This window comes from Alosa pseudoharengus, unplaced genomic scaffold (assembly GCF_046254945.1).
Source record: "Alosa pseudoharengus isolate Yale_2024_CS ecotype anadromous, Long Island Sound unplaced genomic scaffold, YU_APseudo_1.1 YU_APseudo_1.1_scf_2, whole genome shotgun sequence".
Taxonomy (NCBI): Eukaryota; Metazoa; Chordata; class Actinopteri; order Clupeiformes; family Clupeidae; genus Alosa; species Alosa pseudoharengus.
This window is the reverse complement of record NW_027468663.1, coordinates 6,485,106-6,511,633: the sequence shown is the minus strand read 5'-3', so window position 1 is coordinate 6,511,633 and position 26,528 is coordinate 6,485,106. Positions and strand designations below refer to the sequence as shown.

The 26,528-nt window shown below is 40.9% G+C and overlaps 2 protein-coding genes across 2 annotated transcripts; one reads left to right on the top strand and one right to left on the bottom strand.

Moving 5' to 3' along the window:
• Positions 1-1,150: 1,150 nt before the first annotated feature.
• usp14 (ubiquitin specific peptidase 14 (tRNA-guanine transglycosylase)) lies at positions 1,151-17,656 on the top strand. Its single transcript, XM_076293492.1, has 16 exons — positions 1,151-1,281; positions 2,653-2,798; positions 2,871-2,903; positions 3,013-3,117; positions 3,287-3,390; positions 10,368-10,426; positions 10,534-10,664; positions 11,356-11,436; positions 11,555-11,637; positions 11,743-11,857; positions 15,162-15,227; positions 15,431-15,523; positions 15,643-15,771; positions 15,991-16,051; positions 16,181-16,288; positions 16,729-17,656. Exons 1-16 carry the CDS (start codon positions 1,266-1,268, stop codon positions 16,872-16,874), a joined length of 1,476 nt encoding a protein of 491 aa, XP_076149607.1. The 5' UTR covers positions 1,151-1,265; the 3' UTR covers positions 16,875-17,656.
• Positions 17,657-17,683: 27 nt separating this feature from the next.
• Positions 17,684-24,354, bottom strand: thoc1 (THO complex 1). The gene is made up of 21 exons (XM_076293491.1): positions 24,265-24,354; positions 23,689-23,762; positions 23,528-23,588; positions 23,365-23,431; positions 23,114-23,232; positions 22,851-22,899; positions 22,636-22,731; positions 22,421-22,503; positions 22,208-22,281; positions 21,828-21,936; positions 20,973-21,107; positions 20,721-20,821; positions 19,883-19,949; positions 19,717-19,767; positions 19,536-19,606; positions 19,316-19,411; positions 19,145-19,210; positions 18,945-19,028; positions 18,664-18,811; positions 18,473-18,560; positions 17,684-18,135 (listed from the first exon to the last, which is right to left on the bottom strand). The coding sequence occupies exons 1-21, from the start codon at positions 24,310-24,312 to the stop codon at positions 17,858-17,860; spliced, it is 1,965 nt and encodes a 654-aa protein (XP_076149606.1). The 5' UTR covers positions 24,313-24,354; the 3' UTR covers positions 17,684-17,857.
• Between the last annotated feature and the right edge of the window lie 2,174 nt (positions 24,355-26,528).

Sequence of the window (26,528 nt, the reverse complement as noted above, 5' to 3'; positions counted from 1 at the left end):
TCCAGGCAAGTACCCCTGCTTCTCGTTCAAGGGCGCGCCTGGTAGCCTTTACAATATTTAAAGGTGTTTGCAGATTCCGAAGAGTTTGAAACACATAATGCTACGTATGTTCTTGAAATTATCATTGTGAATGTATTCCACATACTGTGTAAAATACCTAGTATCTCACCTAGGCTCATTTTAAAGATTAGGCTCCAGATTTTATTTGACATCACATCAGTCTCCCGTGCCAACGCTGTCACAAACTTTATGGGTGCAGACGAAGAAAACGAGGGAGAGCTGTGTTCAAATCAACCTAGTCAAAAAAGTCAGTTATAATTTAGCATGTCCAAATAGGCCTAGGTATTATCTTAGACAATACCTGAGCCTATTTGTCCGTTTGTCGTTTTTCTTGCAAGGGCCTGATAATATCTAAGTATTATCTTAGATAGATTTCAGAATGTTATTCCTACTTCTTGAGAACGTCCTCATAACTTTGCTGAAACCTCATGTAATAGGCCTACAATGTGTATCAGAACCTATTTAGCCATACTTTCCATATATGGGTTTACAAATCATAGCCTGTATATAACTATGTTTTTTATTTGTGAGTCGCTTGGCCAAAAGTGCCAAATCCCATAACCATAAATATATAGAAATACGAAAATACAACTGGAAACTTTTGGTGTGTGCAAGTATTACAGTACATTATTGCATATTTCAGTAGATAATGGCTCATCATTTAGCCTACATATCTGTACAAACATTTTTTGTAAGTAAATTTTTTTCGATTTAGGTAAATAATCAGTTGGGGAAGTTTTGTGGGGATATTAAGACGTTTTTACCATATTCACCTGTAATTATCCCTGCGTTGATATCGACCTAAACAGGGTGATTGCACAAAAAAGCTTCCGTGAATGCAATGGTATCACATATTTTCTAATTCTGGAGACATACTCCCCTCGAATGATAGCGGATGGACCTCTAGCTAATAGGACTCAAACCTCTCCGGCTATTTCCACAGCCTCAGCTTCGCGTCTTTCGGTATAAGGGCACCCCCACGTGGACATCGTGCAGAATACCAAATTAAAAAAAAAGAAGCGTAGGCTAGATACTACCAGCCCAAGCAAATGGAAATGGAGAACATCGATTTGGTCAGCGTGCAATTGCAGCGTCATTGTGAGAGGTTGTTTGAATGAAGTTGATAGTGTTCACAAATCTGCAGCAAGAATTCGCGCCCGGTAACAGTAATCAGAGTTAAGCTATTAAATAAAACATAGAAAAACATGCCCGTCTTTACAGGTACGTCGACTCTCCCTTTTTAATCGTTACAAGTTTATACTTGACGACTTCTACGGAAATAATATATTTTCCATGAAAAGAGCTAACTTGCTAAGTTATCGTTAGCTTCCAAGTTTATAGGGCCTACTATGGTCTGTGTTCGCTTGTTAGCTTGCTAACGACAGCGATATAAGGTTACGATATGCTAACAGGTCTACGGAAACGTTAATTTAAAAGAATGAATAACGTATGGATATCGCACAATCATCTTTGCTTGTTATCAGTTGTCTTGTCAAAATAACCGGCGTGTACATAGGCTTTAAACTAATGTTACGTTCACGTTACCAGCAGTGTGAGATGACACATTAACGTTAGCCTCATCTCAAAATGCTTTGCTAGCTGGCTAAACAGAAACTATTTCCTGAATGATAATGTATAGTTTGAAGTAGGTAACGTAACAATGTACAAAACGACATTTAACAACATTTAAACCCCATTCCATGTTGTTGCGTCTTAAGGCCTATGTGTGTGGAGATACTGTCTAGTGCATTAACTAACCTTAGTCAACACATTACTTCGTAACTAGCTGTAGCAAGATTGGCTAAATTGGCAATGCTAGCCTGCTGTAACAGTCTAACGTTAATGTTAGCGGGTAAGTTTGTGATGAGAAACATTATTTTCTAAGAGCAAGCTCTGTTTTGAAAATATATTTTTTCAAATGTACTTTAGGATGGTGCATATACCTCAGATCTTTCACAAGGGACTTCTTTTTCACCCTAACTCATCACAATTTAGCAAGACAATCATGAGTTCGGTTTCCTTAAACGTCAACAGCTAGGTAGCTAACGTTAGCCTGATCTACAGTCAGCTAACCTATATTTCCCAGCTAACGTTAGCTAGCAGCTACTGGTTAACGGTACTAAACAAACAAAAATAACATTGGAAGATTATTTTGTCGATTTTTCACATTGGTAAGATGGGCAATAGTTATTTACCAAGTGCATTGGTAAACATTTATGCTAGACAATGTGTAACGCTTATGGTCTTTGGCTAGTGACAGTGAATCTGTGCTCTGCCTCTTCTCATCAGGGAGACTACAAAAGTAGCGCTGCTAGTGTGACATGTTTTTAGTGGAGACTTAATTTGTATCACTAGCTGTACTGTTTGCACTAAGTGTAGCAAACCCTTTTGACTGATTTGTCAGTTTAGTACGCATCCATCATTCACATAACTGTCTCTTGTAGCTGTAGTGCATGTTACTGCCAAGTGTTTGCTGTGTCATTCTTGCTATACCGTGCCAGTTCTGTGACATGCTAATTTCTTGTGCTAAACCTATGTTTGGTCAGGTAACGTTAACATGACATGTTTTGTACCCGGCATGTGGATTTATAGTGAATGTGAAATGGGGAAAGGAGAAGTTCGATGCAGTAGAGCTCAACACCGAAGAACCACCTATGGTCTTCAAAGCCCAACTGTTTGCTCTGACGGGAGTACAGCCAGACAGACAGAAAGTTATGGTCAAAGGAGGAACCCTGAAGGTAAGGCCTGATTTAAAGATAAGACATGACCTGGGTTTTCTTGCATCTAACATCTTTCCTTTATTTATTTAGGATGATGAATGGGGGAACATCAAACTAAAAAATGTAAGTGTTGCTTGGTTTCATTTTCCTGTATGCATCAGTTCTGGATTAAGCTTTACCTTTTGTTTAAATACAGCATTCATATGGTAGAATTTGATTTGATCCTTCACAGGGTATGACACTGCTCATGATGGGCTCTGCCGAAGCCCTTCCCGAGGAACCTGCTGTCAGACCCATGTTTGTGGAAGACATGACGGAAGAACAGCTTGCCTCTGCTGTGAGTTTTAAAACAGCACAATAGTGGTGAAGCTCTAACACTTTAACTCAGTAGATAATCCCTGAATGAATCTTTTTTTGCTCAGTTTCACCTAGCACCCTGGATTAGGTATTATGACAAATGGCATTACATTTAGGAACATAAGGCAAACACTGATTTTCCCTTTTAGATGGAGTTGCCCTGTGGTTTGACAAACTTGGGCAATACCTGCTACATGAATGCTACTGTTCAGTGTCTGCGGTCTGTTCCTGAGCTCAAAGTTGCCCTCCAGAGGTCTGTAAAGCTCCTTTCACATATGCTATCCATGACAATGTCAGATTAAAAACTATCAGTAGCTAATAATTAAAGGGCATTCCCACTAAACCTTCAATCAGAGCAAGGGCAAATATGTGCAAATTTATTTAAAAGAGATATACTTTTTTATGTTTTGTGAATCGCTTTGGAACATCGTCTTAACCAAGTTGAATTTCTCAATCAGCTCACCCTTAATTGACAGCCTTTGGCTAAAATGATCACTGCCTCTTTCAGATTATGTTAAATGGCTTCTCCACATAGCCATTAAACAATCTTGAGAGAAATAATAGGACATCAATGGTGCAAGGGCTTACTTTGATATCACTGTAGTAAATGAAGGGGAATCTCATTGCTCGCATTCCCATTCATGCTATTGGAAAGGATTGCTTTGTTATATTATTATTATTTGAGTAGAATTATGGTTTGACTTAGTTTAACAGCATTGGCTCCTATTCCTGCATGACATTGAAAACATGGTATTCAATGTAAGTGGAAATGGGCTGCAAAATACTAAGGCCCGTGCCAGACCATGCACCTCCCCTGTGAATGAGTGTTGCAGAATCTATTTGATTTCATTTTGGTGCCCATGTTAACAGGTTAGAGCAGCTGCAGCCTGCATAAGATGTGTACCTCAGGTGTGGCTTCTCAGTATGCTGATTGGCATACCATCAGGAATGCAATATAACGTGACGCTGTACTGTTACTGGTGTGATATATATATATTTATTATACGGCTCTTCACAATGCTAGTAGAACGCTCCATTGACTTGAATGGGATTTCCCAAAGTTCTAGCGGTAAGATATATTCATGTAATTACCGCTGCAAACATATAATTACCGCTGTCAATGGCAACGGGTTTTGTGCTTCTTATATGTCTTTCATATCACTACGCAAGGACTGGAACTTCATTCAAACGTGAAAGCAGACGGTTGATCAGCTGTGTTCTAAAGAATGTTTGATTCAAGTTCAGCAGCGTGTGTTGTTGCAAACTATTTGTTTCTCAGCAAATGCCACGATGAACGGTAACAAATAGGCTAGGTTATGTAGGCTGACTGGTATCGTGGGGAGTTTATTATTTCGTTTTGGCAAGTAGCCGTATAATAAGCGGGATAATGTATAGAACGCCGGTCATTACTGTGAAAATAAGTCCCTTCAGGGCGGAACAAGACCCCTCCGCTGCGCGTCGGGGTCCGGTTCGCCCTGTCGGGACTTATTTTCCCAGTAATGACCGGCGTTCTTTACATTATCCCTTACATATATATATATATATATATATATATATATATATATGCAGTAAGTTTTAAACTATTTTAACTAATAATATAATATAATATATATTTTTAAACCAGAAGAGAGATAATACATGTGAACTAATTGGATAATATAGACAGGTGATATTTTTGAGATATGTGCTTCCTAGAGGCATTTTTTAGTAAAAGTTGGGAAAAGGACTTTTTAACATAATTAAGGTGTGCTGAATCCAACTAGCCCTGTTCCCAAGCTGAATTTTGAGTTTATGACCATCGAATTAGCATAAACAAAATGGTTGCCAAAATGGCGATTTTGGGCACTTTTCATTGGGCGGATGTTATTATACCATGTAAATTAATTCATATAGTTCACAGAAATCTTCCTTGGCCGGTATTTGACGAATGAGACTTATGTTTTCTGAGGGTCAAGAAAGATGTGATGAAATGTAAAGTTTAAAATTGTGGCCTACTGGTTAGGTCTTCGGGCTTAAAACCAAAGGGTTGCCGGTTCGATCCCCGACCAGTAGGAAAAATGTGGGTGGTGGAAAGGTTGAGCACTAGTCTCCCATGCCCACATCCACGGCTGAAGTGCCCTTGAGCAAGGCACCTAACCCCTCACTGCTCCCCGAGCATCACTGTAGCAAGGCAGCTCACTGCTCCAGGTTAAACGGACACCAGGCAAGCCTGGTGCTTTTTCTCTACGAAACTCCCCCTCGCTCGGTCTGAAGCTCTTTTCCTTTTCTTTGCGTCTTCTGTCAAGGGTTTTCGCTGCTTCTTCGCCGGCTCTGACACGTTTGCAACAATCTCTAGCGTTTTGTTAGCTTGCCTCTGTGCTGTAAACTGATCCTGCTTCGGTCGGCGGGTAGGATACACCGAACTTGCAAGTGGGATATTCTTCCTACAGGCAGTAGGGGCGGGCGAGAGAGCCTTCATTCGCCCCGTAATGAGTCATTTAACCATATACCGACTTACGAAGATGATTAATTAACACGAAAACGTTGCCTGGTGTCCCTTTAATGTGTGCTTCAATGTGTGACCTGTGTGTTCACTAATTCACGGATGGGATACATGCAGAGACCAAATTCCTTGTATACCCAAGTATACTTGGCCATAAAACCTGATTTACATCACATTTACATAATTGAAGCGAATTGGGTTGGTAATGTATGTAGTCTCGGAGTAAGTTACACAGGCCTTTACCCATTTCGGTAAGACTTTACGTTAAGGGTACATTAATTAATTCATGATTTATGTATTCATTCATTAATATCTAATTAATCATCAGGAATTTACTGAGTTCATAGTTTGTCATTTGTGACCTCATACATGAACACATTACTAAAGTATTAGGTACGGTGGGCACATCATTATGAATTATGATGTATTAACCATAACCATGACTTATGAAAAATGTGGTCATCACTGCTCAAATTCTGATTTGAACATAACTTTGGAGTTCTCTAAACACATGTCATTATTCACTACTTTATTTGAGGGGCCACAGACATGATAAATGCATGAGCAATTATCCTAAAATTCATGTAATCATGATGATCATGCTTAAGAAATCATACATCATAATGATATAACCATCACACCTAATGCTTTAGTTGATGTGTTGTTCATACATGAGGTCATCATGAATGAGAGTATATGAATTCATGTCAATTCCTGATGATTCATAGGATATAAAGGAATGAAGTAATGCATAAATCATGAATTAATTAATGCATGAATTCATGATAATTCATGTACCATAAAGTGTCACCCATATTTCTTCATAACATTTGTGTTAGTAAAATGATTGCATGTCCTGTGAATTAATAGCTAGATGAATAACTTTATAACTAGTGCAAGTTCAAGTTTAAGTTACTTTATTTGTACCCAGAGGTAGATTTTGTTTGCAGTATAGAATGCTTCAAGAGAATTTGCCAGAACAGGAGCACAGAGGATGCCATCTTTATGGCAATTCACTCTGCCCTGTCCCTCCTTGACAATAGCAACACCTATGTGAGAATGCTGTTCATTGACTTCAGTTCAGCATTCAACACCATTATCCCCTCCAAACTGATCACCAAACTCAGTGAACTGGACATCAATACCTCCCTCTGAAACTAGATTCTGGACTTCCTAACCAACAGACCGCAGTCTGTTAGATTAGATAACCTCACCCACTCAACCCTCACCCTGAACACTGGCGTGTGCTGAGCCCTCCTTTACTCCCTCTTCACCTACAACTGCATATCTGTACATGGCTCTAACACCATTGTCAAGTTTGCAGACAACACTACGGTGATTGTTCTCATCAGCAACAATAATGAGACAGCCTGCAGGGAGGAGGTCCAGCACCTAACATCGCGGAGCACCGACAACAACCTGGCTCTCAACACCAAGAGGACCAAAGACCTCATTGTGGACTTCAGGAAGTCAAAAGCTAGCACACAAAGCCCCATCCTCATCAACAGGACTAAGGTGGAGCATGTCACCAGTTCATGTTTCTGGGTGTCCACATCTCTGTGGACCTCTCTTGGACCCTCAACACCTCTACCTTGATCAAGAAGGCTCACCAGCATCTCTTCTTCCTAAGGAGACTAAAGAACACAACCTCTCTCCTCAGATCCTGGTGAACTTCTAAACCTCTACCGCTGCACCATTGAGAGCATCCTCACCAACTGTGTCACAGTATGGTATGGCAACTGCTCTGCCTCCGGCTGGAAAGGACGGCAGAGGATGGTGAAAACTGCTCAGCGCATCACTGGTTCCTCACACCCCTCCATCAACGCCCCCAACCCCCCCCCCCCGTGCCTCCTTGCCTGTGCCTGTTGAGTTGTCCATGTCGATGGCAACCTTCACAGGGACAACAAGGAGGCGAACATTTTGCCCCTATCCCACCCATAGTATTCTATTTATATTTATAAATGTACACACTTTATTACACTTAAACATAGCAATATTCTACTGATATTTCTACGGTTGTTCGTGATTAGTTCAAAGGAACTCCAATGATTTTAAACTCCAAACATGTGTCCACCCACCACAAAGAAGATGTTTACCAATGAAGTCAGGCCACACTCTTTGCCAAAGAGGACCGTAAACATAGTCAAGAGTATAATAAGGTGATAATAGTGCTAATTAGCATAATACTAGTTTTTTCTTTTGCAATTTTATATTTTTCATAGCCTTTACTTTTTATTTATTGCCCACAGGAGATTTCTGAGATGCACAGATGTGAACAATATTAATTTATTTACATGGTATAATGATGCCCGTCTGAAGAAAGTGCCCAAAATTGCCATTTTGGCAGCCATTTTGTTTATGCTAATTAGATGGTTAAAAACTCAACATTCTGCTTGGGAACAGGGCTAGTTGGATTCAGCACATGTTAATTATGATAAAAAGTCCTGTTCCCAACTTTTACTAAGAAATGCCTCTAGACCCATATACAAGGACTTTTTCTTGAAATAGCACTTGTCTAATATAGCCATTAGCGATGCACGATATACCGGTGGCCAATATGTTACTGGCCGATAAGTGAAAAAAAATGCAATATTATTGTTCTAATAACAGAATTTTGGCCAATAATTTGCACCGATATTTTTTAAAGCCCTAATTTCCCAACTACGTAAGGCCCGCCTGGCTACACTGAAAGTGCTTTCAGACATACGTGTAAGACCGGAGGTTCTGCGGATGTTAAACGGTGGGGCTGTATATCTGAACGACATAACCGGTCATATGGAAGTCTGAATTTAGCCGGCCCCCCCCCCCCCCCCCCCTTAGTATTTCCTCTGGACATTATGTAAATGTGCTGTGTCTGAACGAAGCGTAGAACATGCGGTTAAAATTCACACCTAGTGAGAGGGCGTGTCGGTGACGTTTCTTTCGTGCGTCCATGTGGTTAGATCTGACTTAAATGCCAGTGTTATGATGGAGTGGCATAGTGCTGTCCAGAAAATCTCCGACCTGGAAAGATGCAGACATCACGGAGCTACTGTCCATTAGGGCATACAACATTTTGATAGAACACATAAGGGAACGGCAAGAGACACGTTGTAGCCTACAACTGCATGGCAAGGCCAAACGAATTCAAAAGACTGAATCATCATATAAGCAGAAGGCGCTGAAAAGGCAGTAGCCTACAGCGACGTCATTGACGACAATAACAGGAGTATTTAATAAATTGTTAGCCAACACAGTCGGTTTTCTGTTCATTGATAGCCTTCTCATGACCTCACTGCTGAGCTCGCAGTATTGTTGATAGGCCTATTTGTTGAGCATAAATATGCCTAGAGAAAATGAAAACGAAGAAACCCCAACTTTGTTCCAAGCTCCTTACGTAAATGCAATAGACACATGGGGAGAGGATGCTTTTGGAAAAAAGAAACCATGAAAAAACGAACCACTTCACTGTTATGTTACTATTTTGTTTGTTGCTTAAAAACGTTGTATATGATGGCCTTGAAGTCTTGAGTTAGCCTACTGAATTGGCTGGTACCATAAAGTTCGTGCATGCTCTCTCTCTCCAACGCAAACCAGATTTGGGGTTTCATAGCCAAGTAATTCTGCTACATAACGTTGAAAACCGATAAATGTGTTTATTCGAAGGACACAAGCGCACTTACGTGACTACTTCAAGTATTAGCCTACGCACAATAGATTTTTCTTATAGCCTACATAATGCATACACTTTGTAAACAAACAGCAGCTGTGACAGGCAGCGGCCGCATATATTCTGCGTCATATCTCGCATCTTGTGAATTCCAAGCCCCCACCCCTCACTCGACAACCACACGGAGATTCTGTAATGTGCATGTATGTCGTTCACACATAGGTCCGTATAAGGTCAGTATAAGGTCCGAAGGTTAGCATCATATCTGAATCATCCGAAGGGTAGGACCTCCGTTTGACAAACCTCCGCATATACTCCGGAGGTTATATCTGAAAGCGCTTTGAGTTGCTTGAGCTTGGTTGGTTGGCTCTTAACATAATGTCAGCGGTGTGGATGTATTTCTCAGCCTACCTACAGTGGGTTGCCTCCTTGTGCTGGTGTGCCTGCACTTTACCACGCTAGTTGGGGAAACAAATAAACAAACAATTTGGTGGGACGATTCAGTAGACAAGTTGTATTTTAGTATTATATTTGCGTTTCGTTCGCTTGGGTTTTGTAATATTACCGAGAAATATGTTAACCATTCTTGCTTCAGGTCATTGACCATTCATTATAAGTTATCAAGACCTGCGGGGCTAACCTCCTTCACTTCTGTTGCAGCAGGTTGTGAGCAATAGAGTAGACAGACACAAAAATACAGTCCAAGGAGTTGACAGCAATTGAAACTATGCATAAGTTTCCCTTCAAGAGAATATTGGTTATCGTTATTGGCCCTAAAATTCCATGTTGGTGCATCTCCATTAGCCATAACATGGAACCCAGTGTAAGTTATAGGTGTCCATAAGTTATAATGACGTTCATTATTGATGGCCATAATCAAAGCCATATCCGATATAGAGAGATGGTAAAAAGCTGGCAGTAGAGTTGACATCTCTCTATATCGGAGCAGTCTCAATGCTGGTGCTGTGGAGTCGTGCGAGCCACAGCCGCTAAGCCAAGGTCAGTCACACACAGGGTGTGTGGCCGAGGCTCATGGGGTATGAGATTTTTTCCCCACCTCTTCTGAATCCTATTGTGAATACTATGTTTTTTCAATTAGGTATTCTGGTGCCCTCCGATCTTCTGGAGCCAATGCACCATCCCAATACATCACAGCAGGTCAGTACCAGCAGCTGATAAATACCAAGAGACTTATTGAGTTAGTGAGTTTTGGGTTCTTTCTTTGCTTTAGTTTTTGTTATAAGACTGTTTTCTCTTGTCCTCAGCCATGCGTGATCTATATGAGTCGATGGACAAAACTTCCTCCAGCATACCACCAATTATCCTCCTGCAGTTCCTGCACATGGCCTTCCCACAGTTTGCTGAGAAGGGGGACCAGGGCCAGTATCTACAGCAGGTATACAAGACTGCCACTCAGTACTAGTCTACATCAATAGCCTTCCCCCATTAGACTCATTTGCACACACTGTCTAACTTATTTTTAAGGCATAATCCCAGTAGGGTCATTCCTCCAGTAGGGTCATTCCACGGGAGAATTGATTTCTCATACTCCGATAACCATTAAATGCCACTAGCTCAGTTTCCATTCTGCTCATTTTGAGGGTATTTCTGAACAGCGGGATCAAAATCCGTATGTCTGAAGGCCGTATGGGCAACGTTTACGGAAAAACATTGAAAAAAACGTAACAAATGTCAATATATGCAAGTAAGCTAAGCTAACAAATGTTAATATATGCAAGTAAGCTATTTCCATCAATATGTATCACATTATTCCTAATGTCAATCGAGTTAATCCACCCCCTCTTGCGAATCGAGTATTCCGTGTCATGTTGTGTAATGATAGATAGGCTTGGTTGTTGATTGGACATAGTGAGAGATCCCCTATCTACAGCACACACTAGAACACCTCTTTTGTGTGTATCTGAACAAATTTGAATGGTTAATGTAGTTTTTAATACATTAAAAAGTGCAATGGAAACCCAACTACCGCAGATGATTTTGATGATTTTGAAGTGTTGACAGTATCAGTTCTAAATGTCTGTAATAAGTCACTTGTTGAGGTGATCTAACCAAGCTCCTGCTTCCAGGACGCCAATGAATGCTGGCTGCAAATGATGAGGGTGCTTCAGCAGAAGCTAGAACCGCTGGAACCTGAAACTCCAATGGAGGTGAGTGGAATTTCAATCAAGAAATTATGGCATTTTCAGGATCGGGTCCTTACATAAATGTCTGCCGTTTTTGGAGAAAGCACATTTCTGAGAATTTGTTTTCCTTTTTCCCCCACAGACCGGGGATGACAGTGGGGCTGCTACAGCCTCAGCAAAGAAGAATTTCATTGATCAGTATTTTGGAGTGGAATATGAAACCACGTATCCTTTCTAATGTACTATTATGACAAAACTTTCTCTGTAATTGTCGTTTTTCATTTTCGACAAGTTGTTTTCTGTTGCTCCCTTAACTCCTGTTGTTGCTAGTATGAAATGCACAGAGTCAGAGAGCGAGGAGCCCACCAAAGGGACCGAGAGCCATCTTCAGCTCAGCTGTTTCATCAACCAGGAGGTCAAATACCTGGCCACAGGGCTCAGACTGGTGAGTACGAGAACAAACAGCTGCACTATCATGATGTAGACAAGATATAATGAAATATTTCCCAGTTAGAGCTAGGGCTGCACAATTAATCGAATTTTAATCACGATCACGATTTTGGCTTCCCACGATCAAATTTGCGTGATCGAGCGATATTTCAAATGATATTTCAAATGCTCTACCCATAGAACCAACCTGGCAACCCATAGAACGTTCCGCTACAAAACAAATCAAGCTCCTTAAACCTGTCTGACTATGTGCCTGCATGCAGCCTACCAATGACAGCTGTTCCCTGCACTGCTCAGCCTGATGCACTGTGGACTAGTGACATTATGTTAACTATTAGTAGGCTAGTTAGCAGTGTTGGGCAAGTTACTGAAAATTAGTAATTAATTACAGTTACTAGTTACTACTTTCAAAAGTAATTCAATTACGTTACCAATTACTGTATATCAAAAGTAATTCGTTACTAGAGAAAGTAACTTTTGAGTTACTTTTAAGTCTGCTTTTAAAATGTCAATATGAACAGTACTGAACAGTCACACACACAATAAACCTAATTTTTGGACCTATTTATTGTAGTTTCAACGGGCCTTCAAATCAATAGCCTTGTGCATGAGTTCTCAAACTTTTTCCGACCACAAAACATTCTACAATGCATGAAGGCCTCCCTGACCTTGTTTTGCGCCACCCTCACCATCTAGGTGGTTTGATAGATATGTACAGTACACTGCCTACTGCTTGCCTACTACTTGCCTTCTGCAATATAGTAATAAGTTATTATTATCATTATTATTGCAATCCTTCTGTAGGCTACATGGAATTCGTTCAATGGGATGTAATGTTAAATGACCTATTTTCAAAGCAGTTATTGTCTGCTCACACACACATAACCTTAGGTTATCCTCATCCTGCTTTGAACACAGTTGTATTATCTAGCATTTTAAGCACCACCAGTTTGGGAAAAGCCTGCGCTGCACAAGTGCTGACCTACCGAAATAAGTTCTAATGCATCCGAGAGTTTGGGATTTTCGCGCACTATGCAGAAGGTTAGGCTACTCTTCAGCTGATAAGGTGTTCCAGAGAGAAGTTGCATGTTCCGTCGCAGACAAATTAATCCATAACACTATGGACGTCAATTCCGATGTAAACATAGCCTACTGTGCAAATAACTCAAGTCGCTGTTACGTACGGTAGGCTATTTGGAGGTTTCTTTATCTGGTAAGTGAAATCTGCATTTTCCTCTCGAGTTAAACGTGTGCTTGCTTGTGCCAAGGCTATATATAGGCTACCGTAGCCTATTGGTGTTGTGGCGTGGCTATGTTGTAAGAATGAGAAATTGATATAAGGAGGCTTTTGCGCAATAGGCGAAAAAGAGCGGAGATAAACAACAATGCGCTTTTACTGTAGTGGAGCTTACGAGATGGAAACGAAAGGGAAAAGGCTTTTAAGATGCCCATTTAAATTGTAGCGTAATGCACTCTTGTGTGTTTTAGCATAAATCCGAAATAAGGAGGAATGTGAGGAGGCTCCTATTAACTGTAAAGAATGCATCTGCAATCTAAACATGAAACACAATCGCTGGAAACACAGCTAAGGTCGGGAGACAAAGCAGCAAATGTGCATCTTGTCTGCAGTCGTTCATTCAAGATCAGAGTAACGCAAGTAACGAACTCTTTGAAATTTCAGTAATTGTAATTGCGTTACTGGATTTACAAAAATACTTCGTTACATGCTCGTTACCACTAAAAGTAGTGGAATTACAGTAACGCGTTACTTTGTAACGCATTACTCCCAACACTGCTAGTTAGACTATACAATAAACGACGATCAAAAATAAAATGTGTGGCACAGCAGAAGGCCAAGAGCTTGTCCCTCGAAGCGGATCATCCACTGTTTGAAAATATTTCGGATTTCAGGCAAGTTAAGTTAACCAAAAATATAAGCAAAGCAGGGCTCTCAACTCATACCGTGAAACACATCACATGACGTAAACCACACATGCCTTTTTTATCATGTTAACTTTTAGTCCTTGTTTGCTTCCTCTGATAGCCTAGCCTATACTGTAATAAGAGTTGAGCTAACGACGGGATCCGTGAATTTTATTCATGTATTTTATAAGTTACATGTGCAACCTACAATGCATATGCGTTTCAAGACACAGCCTACTCAAAACGAGTGAACAATAATGAAAATGTAGCCTACACGTCAGTGTTTTACATATCAACGAATGACTAAACCAGGGGTGTCCAAACTGCGGCCAGCCATGCACTTTAATCCGGCCCGCCGAGTATTTATTAGTTTATCATAGGCCGCTCGCTATTTTTTTCCAGCGATAGACGACGTGGCTACTGCAAACTGCTTTACACTCTTCTTAGAGAACGCTCTTCTTAGAGAACGTTTACAATGTCAATGTCAAAACAGCTTGTCACATCGAGATACATAGAACCTCCATTGCAGTAGATCTAACTACGTTATGCTAGTCCATTTAATTGGGGACACATTTGAGCGTGGGAGCGATGGCAACACTAGTTCCCATTACTGACCATTTATAAACTGTGAGGGCACAGCCATAGGCACAGCACTAGCCATAGGCTATATTTTAGTGGAGCTGGCAAAGAGTCTTAAAGTGACAGTGCACCATTTATAAATGAATTAAACAGCATCAAATTAACAGTATTTATTAAGAAATTAATTTTCTACAACAAAATTATTTAATTATTTAAATAATACAAAACATTATTAGTATTATTATTATTATTATTATTATTATTATTTGTGTGTGGCCCGCTGGCCAATTTTCAAAACCCAATGTGGCCCTTCAGTCAAAAAGTTTGGACACCCCTGGACTAACGATTACAGTAAACTCATGAACACGAAGCAGAGCTTAAGTGGCTAATGGGGAGCGTTGGGAGGATTCCCGGTAGGCGTTTTACCAAATATTAACGAAGTAGCATGCACAAAACATTTGTTTGGAAGTTTTGAAGTCGCAGTCAAATCTATATTTACAGTAATTTAGGGGAGTAAATGTGAGGGGAAGAATCTGGGTGAGCCAGATAGCAAGTCCAATATGTTTAGGGAAAAAATATTTTTGTCACTAAAATTAATTAATAATCGTGATAAATAATCGTGATCTCAATATTGATCAAAATAATCGTGATTATCATTTTGGTCATAATCGTGCAGCCCTAGTTAGAGCCCACAGCAATTTGACAGTATTGAAGTATTTTACTTTGGGTATATTAACTTATTCCAGTTGCAGTGTTAGCATGATTATGTATTGCTTATGATTTGTATTCCTTTCCAGCGACTACAAGAGGAAATCACAAAACTTTCTCCATCCTTAGACAGAAATGCCCTCTACATAAAATCGGTAAGTTTATCCAGGTGGTTTTTCCATTTTTGTCAGTAGTTTATATGAAGCTTCTATAGTTTTTAATAATTGTTGTCTGCTACATTGTCTGAAAATCTGTGGATAGTTCCTTTGTCATAGTTTTCATGTGATGGGACAGTGTGCATAGAAGTTTCATGTGTGAAGGCCTCAACATGTTTCGTACTGTACTTTCATTTTTTCAGTCTAAAGTCAGTCGACTTCCTGCATACCTAACGGTTCAGATGGTTCGCTTCTTCTACAAGGAGAAAGAGTCAGTTAATGCCAAAGTCCTTAAGGTAAAATCATATAAATCTCTAATGAACATTCATTGTGTCCATTTGTCTTTTTATAGCAATCTGTGTGTACATTTTACAATAGAGGTAATACAGTGCATTTTGTTCTTTTTTGTGTCTAGGATGTCAAGTTCCCTCTCATGCTGGATGTCTATGAGCTCTGCACAAAAGACCTCCAGGACAAAATGGTGGCAATCAGGTCAAAGTTCAAGGAGGTGGAGGACAAAAACCTAGAGAAGCAGCAGAAAAAGGCAAGTATGATCAGTTCCCGCCCATCTTTGTCAAGTTTGCTATCAAGCCCTTGTGGAAAAAAGACCTTGTCTGGATTCTGCTGATTGAATAATCCTACAACGCTAATAATTCCGTCTTGTAACAAATGTTAATCATATATCTTGTAACAAATGTTAATAATTATCAGATACGATGCTGGAGATTTAAGACTTGGCTCTTTTGTTTTTGGTTTTGAACAGGTGGAAAAGGCTGGTGCAGTAACAAAAGAGCCTAAATACGAGCCCTTCTCATTTCCAGATGGTGAGTGAGCACACTGCCCTCAGGGGCTCTTCACTTAAAGATTAATCACCTCCATACTTTCATTTAACACATGGCACAGGCCCCCAAAAGCACCACTGCACATCTCACTGCTGTTCCATCACTGTGCAGATCTGGGTTCCAACAACAGCGGCTACTATGACCTGCAGGCAGTGCTGACACATCAGGGAAGGTCAAGCTCATCAGGCCACTACGTCTCATGGGTCAAAAGGAAAGAAGGTAGGGCATCCAAGAGCCATACGGAGCCGGTTTACATTTGATTTCAGATTTGTTTCAATGATGTAGAATGTAGTAGCAGTGTTTCCTCTATGTTGATTTGGTAGTGGCGGCCCCCCACGGTTTAATTTTCTTCCCCCGCGGTATCAGAAATGGGGCAGACAGTACAATAGTCGCAGTTGCCTTTCAAAATTCATTGTGCAGACCTGTTGTAGATTCTACAAATATACAGCTCAATCACAACTGAAAATAATGCCTCATTGTGTGTGAATAGAGGCGAATACATATAATTGTTTGTGTTGCAGCGAAGTGTCAGTTGTCAGTTCCGTGGGGGGGGGGGTTCGGACAGGCCTGCCCCCACTGCTTAAAAAAATCCTAGAGGAAACACTGAGTAGTGTGTGTGTGTGAGAGAGAGAGACTGACATTTGAGCTGTGTGTGGCAGATGAGTGGGTGAAGTTTGATGACGACAAGGTCAGTGTGGTGACCCCTGAAGACATCCTGAAGCTGTCCGGCGGTGGAGACTGGCACATAGCGTACGTCTTGCTGTACGGACCCCGCCGTCTGGAAATTCTTGAAGAGGAACAGTAATCGGGAAAAGGAAGGAAATTAAAACCAACCAACTTCAAATTGCCATTTCAAAGCACTGTCTGCATAGATGTACAATAAATCCCAGTGTCTTTCAAATCTGACCTTCATTTTTTTTTTGTGTGAAGTGACATGAATGCTTCTTACTCTAATTTGTGCACCACCGCTGAAGCAGCATGTTGAGAGTGGGGAGATCATTCCCATTTAAAGGAGCAGATTGTGAAATAACAAGTAATCCAAGGGAAGGGTGTGGAAGTCGATTTCCTGTTTCTTTAATGTTTTATATATAAACATTGTATATTTTTGAAGCCTATGATGTTCATGCTTATTCCGTAGTACTATAGTATTCAACGGACATTATAGAGAAAATATAATGGACTAATTGGTTTGTACAGAAACACTTGGTAAGGTTACAGTAATTGTTCACAGGATCCCTTGCTGTTGCCCATTTCAGTGCTCATCCAGAATGGGTTTTTTATTGGTGGAACTTCACCTGCTTTTCCCTTGCTACAATAGTGTGCAAGGAGCCTTACTACTCATGAACTGTGTCTTTGGAAAACCTGAGACTTAAAGATCACCTGCACTTGCGCACATTGTTCTTGTTGGGCTTCTATCTTGCTGGGTATGTTGTTGTACACACCCATGGTTTCAGATCTGTATCACTTAATGTCTCCCTAAAATACACTTTGGCCTCATTTGTGTAAAAAACAAAGGCTACAAATGTTTCTGTAATAAGTTATTGACTGCTGGCTTTTCATAATGGGTAATAAACTTATGCAAAGAAATTGTGGCTTGTCATTGACACACTTGGCTAGGTTTTTATGTGAACATTTATTTCCTAAAAAAACAAAAGAGGAAACATCTAAAGAATGACATTTTTACAAAATATTTCATGAAACACCATAATTAAATGCCATGAGACGAAGCAAGATCCAAAGTCAATTCATTACAAAAGAGGGAGGGCAGGGGTGGCACAGGCCGACATGTTATGTTTCAGTGAGGATCTCAGCGATTTTGGCGAAGCCGGCGGTGTTGAGTGCAGTAACTAGGTTGTCCACTGTGGCCTGACTGCCCACGCGGTCCTGCCACGCCACCAGCAGCATCTTGGCCTGCATCTCGGCATCCTCACTGTCTGCCTCGATCTCACGCAGGTCCACCGCCTTCACCTCTAGGTGCTCAGCGAGCGTCTTCCACTGGCCTCCCAGCTTCACTGCCACCTCATCCATCTGCTCATTGGTCACCATTTTGTTCTGCATGTCTGGGCCTGGGGTCAGACAAAACACCACATAAGAGACAATGAGTCATTGCACAAATTACCTGTGAATTTGATACTCTCAGATACTTCTAAGAGCTTTCCTATTTCACGTATAGTGCTTTGATAAATGACACTGTTTTTTTTTAAGCTATATGAGTATCAATAGAACTTCAACATGGCAAGAAAAATGATCTAACAGAAATTCAGTTTTGTTAATTCAGTGGAGTTCCCAAATATTTAATGACCGCAGAGTCTGAAGATGTATTTTTCAAGACACGATGATAATGCGTCGTTCTACAACTGCCTTGTAGAGATGGCCTAGAGAAGGAGCTGATCAGGAACTCACTATCGCTGCTTTGCTTCAGAAGGGTGTCGCCATTCTCGTCCTCGTCGTCTTCCTCTCCAGTCTTGATTTCCTCAGATGGGAGGTCCTTCTGTGGGACGGGTTAACATAAACTAATTAATTACGGGAACCTGCTGCAAACAGATATTTATAAAAATAATTGAGTGATTTTCAGGGGGGCAAAAACAAGTTACCGGTAGCTCTTTGGCTAACTTGATGACCATGTTCTCTAAATAGTCTGCCAGGTTCTTGAACTGCTGGTTTGTGGGTTGGAAAAAATGTGGACTCCTTCTTGATAACAGCCGCAGTGCACGCCATCCGTAATTCGAGTTTCGCACAACTCTGCAATGTAGAGAACAAACATGTGGACTCCTCTTAAGGCAAACAGATGAAAAGCCGAACCCCATATCTTTCCAAAATATTTTCAAGGTGAGCAGAAAGTAATGATTCTCTCAGAAAGCAAATTAACACATACTTGTATTCATCTTCCACCATGTTGGCTGGGTCTGCTTGTTCAATGGCCTCTTCGAAAAAGTCTTCCAGGGATGGCATGAACTCTCTGAGGAACACCAAAGAACTCCCATAAGCTTTTCAATAAAGTTATGAACTGGCTACAGTATGCGTTACATGACCAGCAAGCTAGGACATCTAACATGGAAATATGACAGACGGTACCTGTTATCAGACTTGCATGCATCCATGTTGTCATGACTGAGATTCCATAATCTTGTAAGTTCATCACTGTGAGAAAGACAAACATCCCACATTTTTTAACACTAAATCATGAACAAGAACAGACATTAAAAAGAAATGAAAATGGCTAGATTGGCAGGAGAATCTTCTTACTTTCCCATGAAGACCTTTCTGTCTGGGCCCTTGCCCAGAAAGTCCTTTGGAGCAGGTCTCTTTCTAGTGGGTCGTGTGGGTTTGGTCTCTGCAGGTCTAAGGGAATGGGGGTGGTGGGATCAACATGATGGAAGATTAATGCAGAACATTTCCAGTCCCTGGGTGTACTGTTTGCTTATCTGCGAGAAAACACATATTTCCATAAAAGTTTTGAACATACCTTTCTTTCACAAAGCTGGGGCATCCCTCATTTTTCCACGAATTCCAGTTCTCTTCCTTGTTCAGGATGTGCTGCAGAAATTCCAGAAAAGAGTCAATGTTTGAGTCGTTAGGTTAACTTGGAAAGGAATTCTGAAGGGCATCCACAACATGCTTGAGAGAGTAATTTCTAATCAACTAACCTCAACCATAGCAGCGAAGCCCTCTCCATCAGGGGGTGTTTCTCTCAGCAACTGGTGTGGGGAAAACCACATACTACAGGATCAGTTTCATTCTGTTACAAACTTTTGCGTGTACAAAGTGAACACTGCAGAACACAAATATTGACTACAACCTATCAAAACATACCTGATAAACTAGTTTAGTGGTCTCCTCCATCCATGTACACTGATCATCATTCAAAACACAACTGGAGCTGAAGGAGAGGGAGACAGAGCCGACATGGAACTAATTTAAGAGGACAACTCAGTTAGCCTAGAAATCTAGACGCACCCTAGCGGCGGCAAATTAATTTGCTCAGCTTGTACGTCTAGTATCGAACCATAGGAATTTCTATTGGCTTAACACCGTGGATGACGGCCAATCACAGCGCTCTATTTCGTTAGAGAGTCTTAAGGCGGGCTTAACAGGATAACGACATCCTGCGACGGTGAACAACAAGGAAGGTGGCTATGGCAAACGAAGAGCGGTTGTTTGAATCGGCGTTGGCGTCAACTTTGGAGGAGTTGGACTTGTGCTTTTCTTTGAAAGTAGATCAACACAATGCACTTAAGTCATTCCTTTCGAAGAAGGATGTATTTGCCGTTTTGCCGACCGGATACGGGTCGTAGCGCTGGCCTATTGCATGCCTAGGCAGTTTGAAAGACAATTCTCTGCCCGCCCCTTGGATTAAGTGAGGTGAATGATTCGATGCCAGACTATACATGTCAATGATATAGGATGGCCCGCCAGGCTACAACTCAGTCATCATGAGTCCACAAACACAGAGCAGAGCGAGGGGGATTCCCCCTGCTTACCTTCTATTCTTATTACTTGTTTATTATTTTTAAGTATATGTTTTGAGCTTTTTATGGAGATGGGATTGGGAAATGTCCCAATTAGACTGGAACCTGGTTCCCCCTGGGCACTTGGAATGTGGTATGAGTGCTGTAGCCGCTTGGTCCACAGCGTCCCCGCCTCTGCTTACCTTTTGAATTTGACCTGGCCCTTGAGGTACTGAAACAGGATGAGGTACTGCAGGAGGATATGACGTCTGAAGTTGCTGTCACTGAGCTGAAGATCCATCAGCTGGGAAAACAGCAAGAGAGACAAAGTGTGCATTATTAAAGCTGTCTGAAAATCGTAATGCTTTTCATGACCACTGATGTTAACTTCATTCCAATGACAAGATTAGCAAGCATCCAAGGCATACGCAGGTGTCCGAGGTTGGACTACCAACCTTCTCGCTTGTGAGGAACTTGGCGAAGTAGACATGCTCGCCCCCCGGAGTTCTCAGCTCATTCAGCTTGCGCTTTGATGCTTGAGTGTCGTCCAGTTTATAACTTTTGAACACTGCAAGGGTCTCATCAGAAAACTATGGCAAAATCAAGCACAACAGAGTCAGTCAGTAAACAAACAAACAAACAAACAAACAAACAAACAAGAGCATTAAGAGTTTAACAAATTCTCACAAACGTAAGGGGTGGGTTCTCAGGCGAGTAATGGTTCCATTTGTAAACTGGAATGCCACATCAAACAATGTAGGTTCTAGAGCAGGGGTCTCTTTCTTTCTCCGGGAGCTACTTTGACAAAATGGACATGGCCAAGAGCTTTTATGTTAGTAGTAGCATGCCATGTATTCACATAGCTGATCACCCAAAACTGATGAATACGATTTGTATGCTTTCTAAAAGGTTCCTTTCAACTCATTTACCTTCTCTCTTTATAGACTGTGAATATGATTTAATAGGAATTTTAGCATGTTTCCCAAGTGACTGGGTTTATTAACATGTTCCTCAAACTTTTTGAAGAACTACTTAGAAAATGGTGGGGAGCTACTGGTAGCTCTCAAGCTACCTGTTGGAGACCCCTGTTCTAGAGTAAGGATAAGGGTGTTTTCTGGAAACCATCCATTTATTCTATCCATATAATACTTCGGATTTGTAACCGGAGGGTTGCCGGTTCGAACCCCGACCAGTAGGCACGGCGGAAGTGCCCTTGAGCAAGGCAGAGACCAAATTTCCCTCACGGGATCAAAAGAGTATATATACTTATTCTTTCATACTTTAAAAAAATAATAATCACAGAGCTGTACCTTGAGAAATGTCATCCATGAGAATTTATCATAACACTGGACAGGGTTTCTGAAGTAGTCCTGGAGAGTCCAGAATTTTCTGTAGAGGTTGTAATCAATGGGAATGGAACTGCAAAAAAGTAAACAACAATTCAATATTATATTTTTCACTCTGCTGATCTGACCATTAGGAAAGTTAGTACTGATACTGCAATCATTAACCCTGTTTCCAAAACATGATGTAAAATGCATCCCATCTTTATTGGAAACTGCGCTGTTGAACCACAGCACCACACAGGAACAAACAGGAACATGAACTAGTTTCTGCTGAGGAGCTTGCAGCCTGTAATTCTCTCAGCTCAGCTCAAAAACATAACGGGTACAAACTTATGGGGTTTTACCATGTGGCTGGCTCATCCTCATCCCCCATCTCGCCCTCCTCCACGTCCATCCCATCCTCCTTTTCCTCCAAGTGCTGTGGGAAGAAGGACATCTTCAGCAAGAACCATTTTACCATCATTTCCTGAATTGTCAACACGCCTGCACTGCAGGCAAGACATAAGAAGCCAATCCCCATACATGACAATACAGTACAAACAAACAGCTATACTTACTCGTTGGCCGAATGTGCTCTCCTGTTCATTTTTATTAAATACAGTGATGTTGTCAAGATTAAATTGACTCTGTAGGTTCAGACCTGTGAAAGAAAAGAAGCTATGAACACCACATCAATACATCTCCGACCCAAGCTTAGTCTATATGCTCAAGTAAGGAAACACTGACATGATCAAAACATCACTGCCCACACTCTGTTACATGAAGGGCATACCTGATTTCTCTGAAAGAGGAAACAGTCTTGCTAGAAAGAGCTGGATTCGACCACAGAAGACTGTGTTTTGAGACTTGGAGAGCCGTCGTAGAAGATCTAAATAAAACAGTTTCTATGAAGCAGGTTTTTCATTGCAAACATCCACTCAATGACTGGTGCTCTTAACAGAAGGTTAAAGTATGAAAAATGTTACAAACATTATAAACATCCATTACCATTGCACATTCTCAACAAGTAATTTTTCCCGGCAGAGTAAAAGGAATTCTGTAGATGAGAAGAGGAGGTGGTTATTGTGTGAGTATGACATAGGTGAAGTATTTTCTCACAAACTGCATTCTTCACCTAAACTTTAGGCCTGGGACTGATATTGTTTATTTAAATATTAGTTAAATGTGAGCTATCATTATAAAATAGAATATTTTTTTCCTTTTAACAAACTTCAGTGCAACCAGTGAACCCTGAAGAGGTCTGAACCTACCGACTTCCACGTGGACACATTTTTCTCCACGAAAGAAAATATTTTGTCACACTGGTCGAGAGGGAGACAGTCAAGCACATCGCCCAACAGCAGGAAAGGTGTTGTTGCAGAACAGACGCCTAATTGAAAGACAGTAAACAATTGTCATTCACATTTGGCCAGACATCATTATCTACAGTTATTACAACAGAATCCCTTCCACCCACAAGTTCTAATCATGATATGTTATGCATGCAACCAGGCCAACACACCTTCAGTGACCCCATCAATACTGAGGTAAATGAGAGCGAGGAAGTCATCAGAGTCAGCCTGCTTCACCTGCAACACAAAACAATTACCATCCACAGGCACGTGCTTCTTAGCACTCAGCAGTCTAAGTACTGTTGTTCATGCTTGTCTACTGAGTCAACTCACAATCTCCAACTCAAGGAATCCTCGCAAGGCTTGGTCGAGTGTGCTTTTCTTCTCTGCTTCACTACAAGGGTCGGACATGACAAATAAGAGCAAGTCTCTGAACACCTGTAGCATATTAGTATGAGATGCATGTGAGGTATCTTGGTTTAACCAACACTTACTTTCCAGGTAGATGACTGAACGCATGTACCAACGGTTTGCTGTTTTTAATGTCCAATGCACTTGTAATTGCAGCCTGTAAAATTTACAACCACAATATATCATGTTAGCGACTTAGACAATGCAACATTCTCTCTTACATGCAGCCCAACTGATACAGGACAAAGAAATCAACTGCTAACGTTACTGGCGTTAAGTTGCTGTTCCCGATATTGCAGTGAGACAGTAAAGGTAACCTTAACTTAATGTTAGCCATCACTAGCTAGATTTCTGAATCGGGCAAATCCAGATTAAGTAAACAAAATCAACCCACCAGCTTATTTATTGTTTCAATACAGAAGATAGATTTGAGGTAAGTTACTGTTGAAGCAATGGAATATTAGCCTGATCTTAACTGGCTAGCCAAACAGCTCTGCTACGTTAACGTAGCAGCTAGTGTGCCAAGTTGGCTGGCGTTATGCTAGTCCTTCCATTTTAGCTGCTATGTAGAAACTCCACAATGAACATGCAAACCCGTTCATAGGTGAATATTCACACACTGTTACTGTTTGTATAATTAATATCTCATTGTAACACACCGTAAATGTGTCCTTAGCTTCGACGAAGTTCAGAATAGACGGAGACATCTTGATATTCCGATCGGTTCCGATCTATGGTTCCGATAGACAACTCGGAAGAGTTTACTTCCGGTTGAACACAAGGTAGTCTACAATATCAACGTAAAAGTCATAGAACATTGCCAGTCGCCATGGCAGGTAGCAGTTTCTATTCTCTACTGCTCTAACAATAGTTAGTATGACTTAGGCTACTATAGATATATCCATTTGATTTACTATGTAGTAAATTAAAATACCTCGTTTGTGATACTCTAGAGTAGGACAGACTTTTATCTTATAGAGCTCAGTATCTATCTGGAATCGGGAATCTGTCACTTAAGTCCACTAGATGGCAGCAATTTCCACTACATCTCACAAGGCTACTTTTGGTCGGCAAACATCTATGCTTGTAGCCATCTGCATTCGGTAGGCTATATTCACCAGACCCATGGCTACACTGGACATGCAACTGTGTTCTGTGCCTTTCTCTGTCTGTTATCTGCAGCGTTAGGGCCTCCTCTCCGATGAGACTGCTATCCTCGGATCAGCTAAGTTACAGGCTAGGCTATGCCCATGCTTTTGTCACACGTCTGATCATTTGCGGCAAAAATGAATGATAGACTATTAATGAACCACTGGCCGAAAAAAACGTAACATTTTCCAGATTAGGTAATATTTCTTAATTGTGTGTGATCAAATAAAGATGCATAGCAATGCATAGCAATGTATGTGCGTCTGCGCAAGTGAAACTGAACCTAATCATAAAGACACTTTTCTCAGCAACTTTTCTGTTCAATCAGCAGAATTGGCATTACGACCCACCCGACGTTTCCCTTGTCTACCCCGTTAAACTTCAGGCTCTCGTGTTTTGCTGAATGATATTTTACTTAGCTATCCAGCTATTAGCTATACTTAGATATCCAGAATTACAGTCTCTAGAATTGTAGTTCAGAATGTAAACTGGGCCACAGATGGTAAGCACAATATTGCTTAAAACTATCTAGTCGAGTATAACCTAAAACTAGCTTAATTAAAATGCCACAGCCCATACTGATTTTTCCTTTTAGAATATAGATATTAAGATAATAAATCATTATGCAAATACTTTTACTTTTAATACTTAAAGTACATTTAAAAGCAGGTACTTTTTACTTTTACTTAAGTAGGGTTGTCATTGTGGTACTTTTACTTTTACTAAAGTAAATATTTCTCTGTGTAATTGTACTTTTACTTAAGTACTGAGTTTCAGTACTTCCTCCACCACTGCTGGCGGTCCGCTGGTATTTTTCTTCTCTGGTGGTCCGCTGGCGGGTTGCAGACAAATTGCCCAATATGTTGCCACTATTGGTCTAAAATATTTTTCATTTGTTCAGTTATACTCCACATATAATTTTATTAACTTTTCTAAATGTTCATGACAAGTTAAATTTAAAGAGATGGTGGCCCAACAACGGACCACAAGTGGCACGCCACTAGCGGCATGCCACCAGCGGTCCACTATCTGGGCAATACAGTCAATAGGCCAGGCCTACTGTGACCACAACAAGCAAAAGCCCAGGCTACATAAAGATCTCAGTCTTGTGTCCAAAGAACTACCGTCCCATCTATAAACTCCCATTTGTGTCAAAAATATTGGAAAACATTGTCTTATCACAACTTATGCCATTCCTAAATTCAGCTGAAATCCTGGATCCTGGCTAATGATCTGCTCACTCTGGTGATAATGCCATATACGTAGACCTCAGTGCTGCCTTTGACACAGTCGACCACAACACTCTCCTGCCACGCCTTGAACAGTGGGTTGGCATTAAAGGTATCTAAAATGGTTCAATTCTTATCACAATCACAGGTCATTCTGTGTCCAAAGGCCAGTATTCCTCTTCCACAGCCCCTGTGTCTTGGAGTCCCCCAGGGATCCATTCTGGGCCCAGTTCTCTTTTCCCTGTGCTCCCGTTAGGTGACATCATCAAAAAGTATCAGTAATATATATTTTCACTTTTATGCAGATGGATTCACAGCTGTATCTCCCACTTAAAGTGTAATTCCGGAGTGATTTCAGCCCAGGGTCTATTTCACCATGACAATGACTTGAATACACCGTCGATTACGTTGACCGAAGGAGTACCAAGTTTGACCAGCTTCAGGGCCTCCAGCCAAAAGGCTAACAGTGGAAGTGCTTGGGGCAGGCTGCCAAAGTATCCAAAAGGAATGTTATTTAACCACTTATGCTCAAAATAGCACCATAC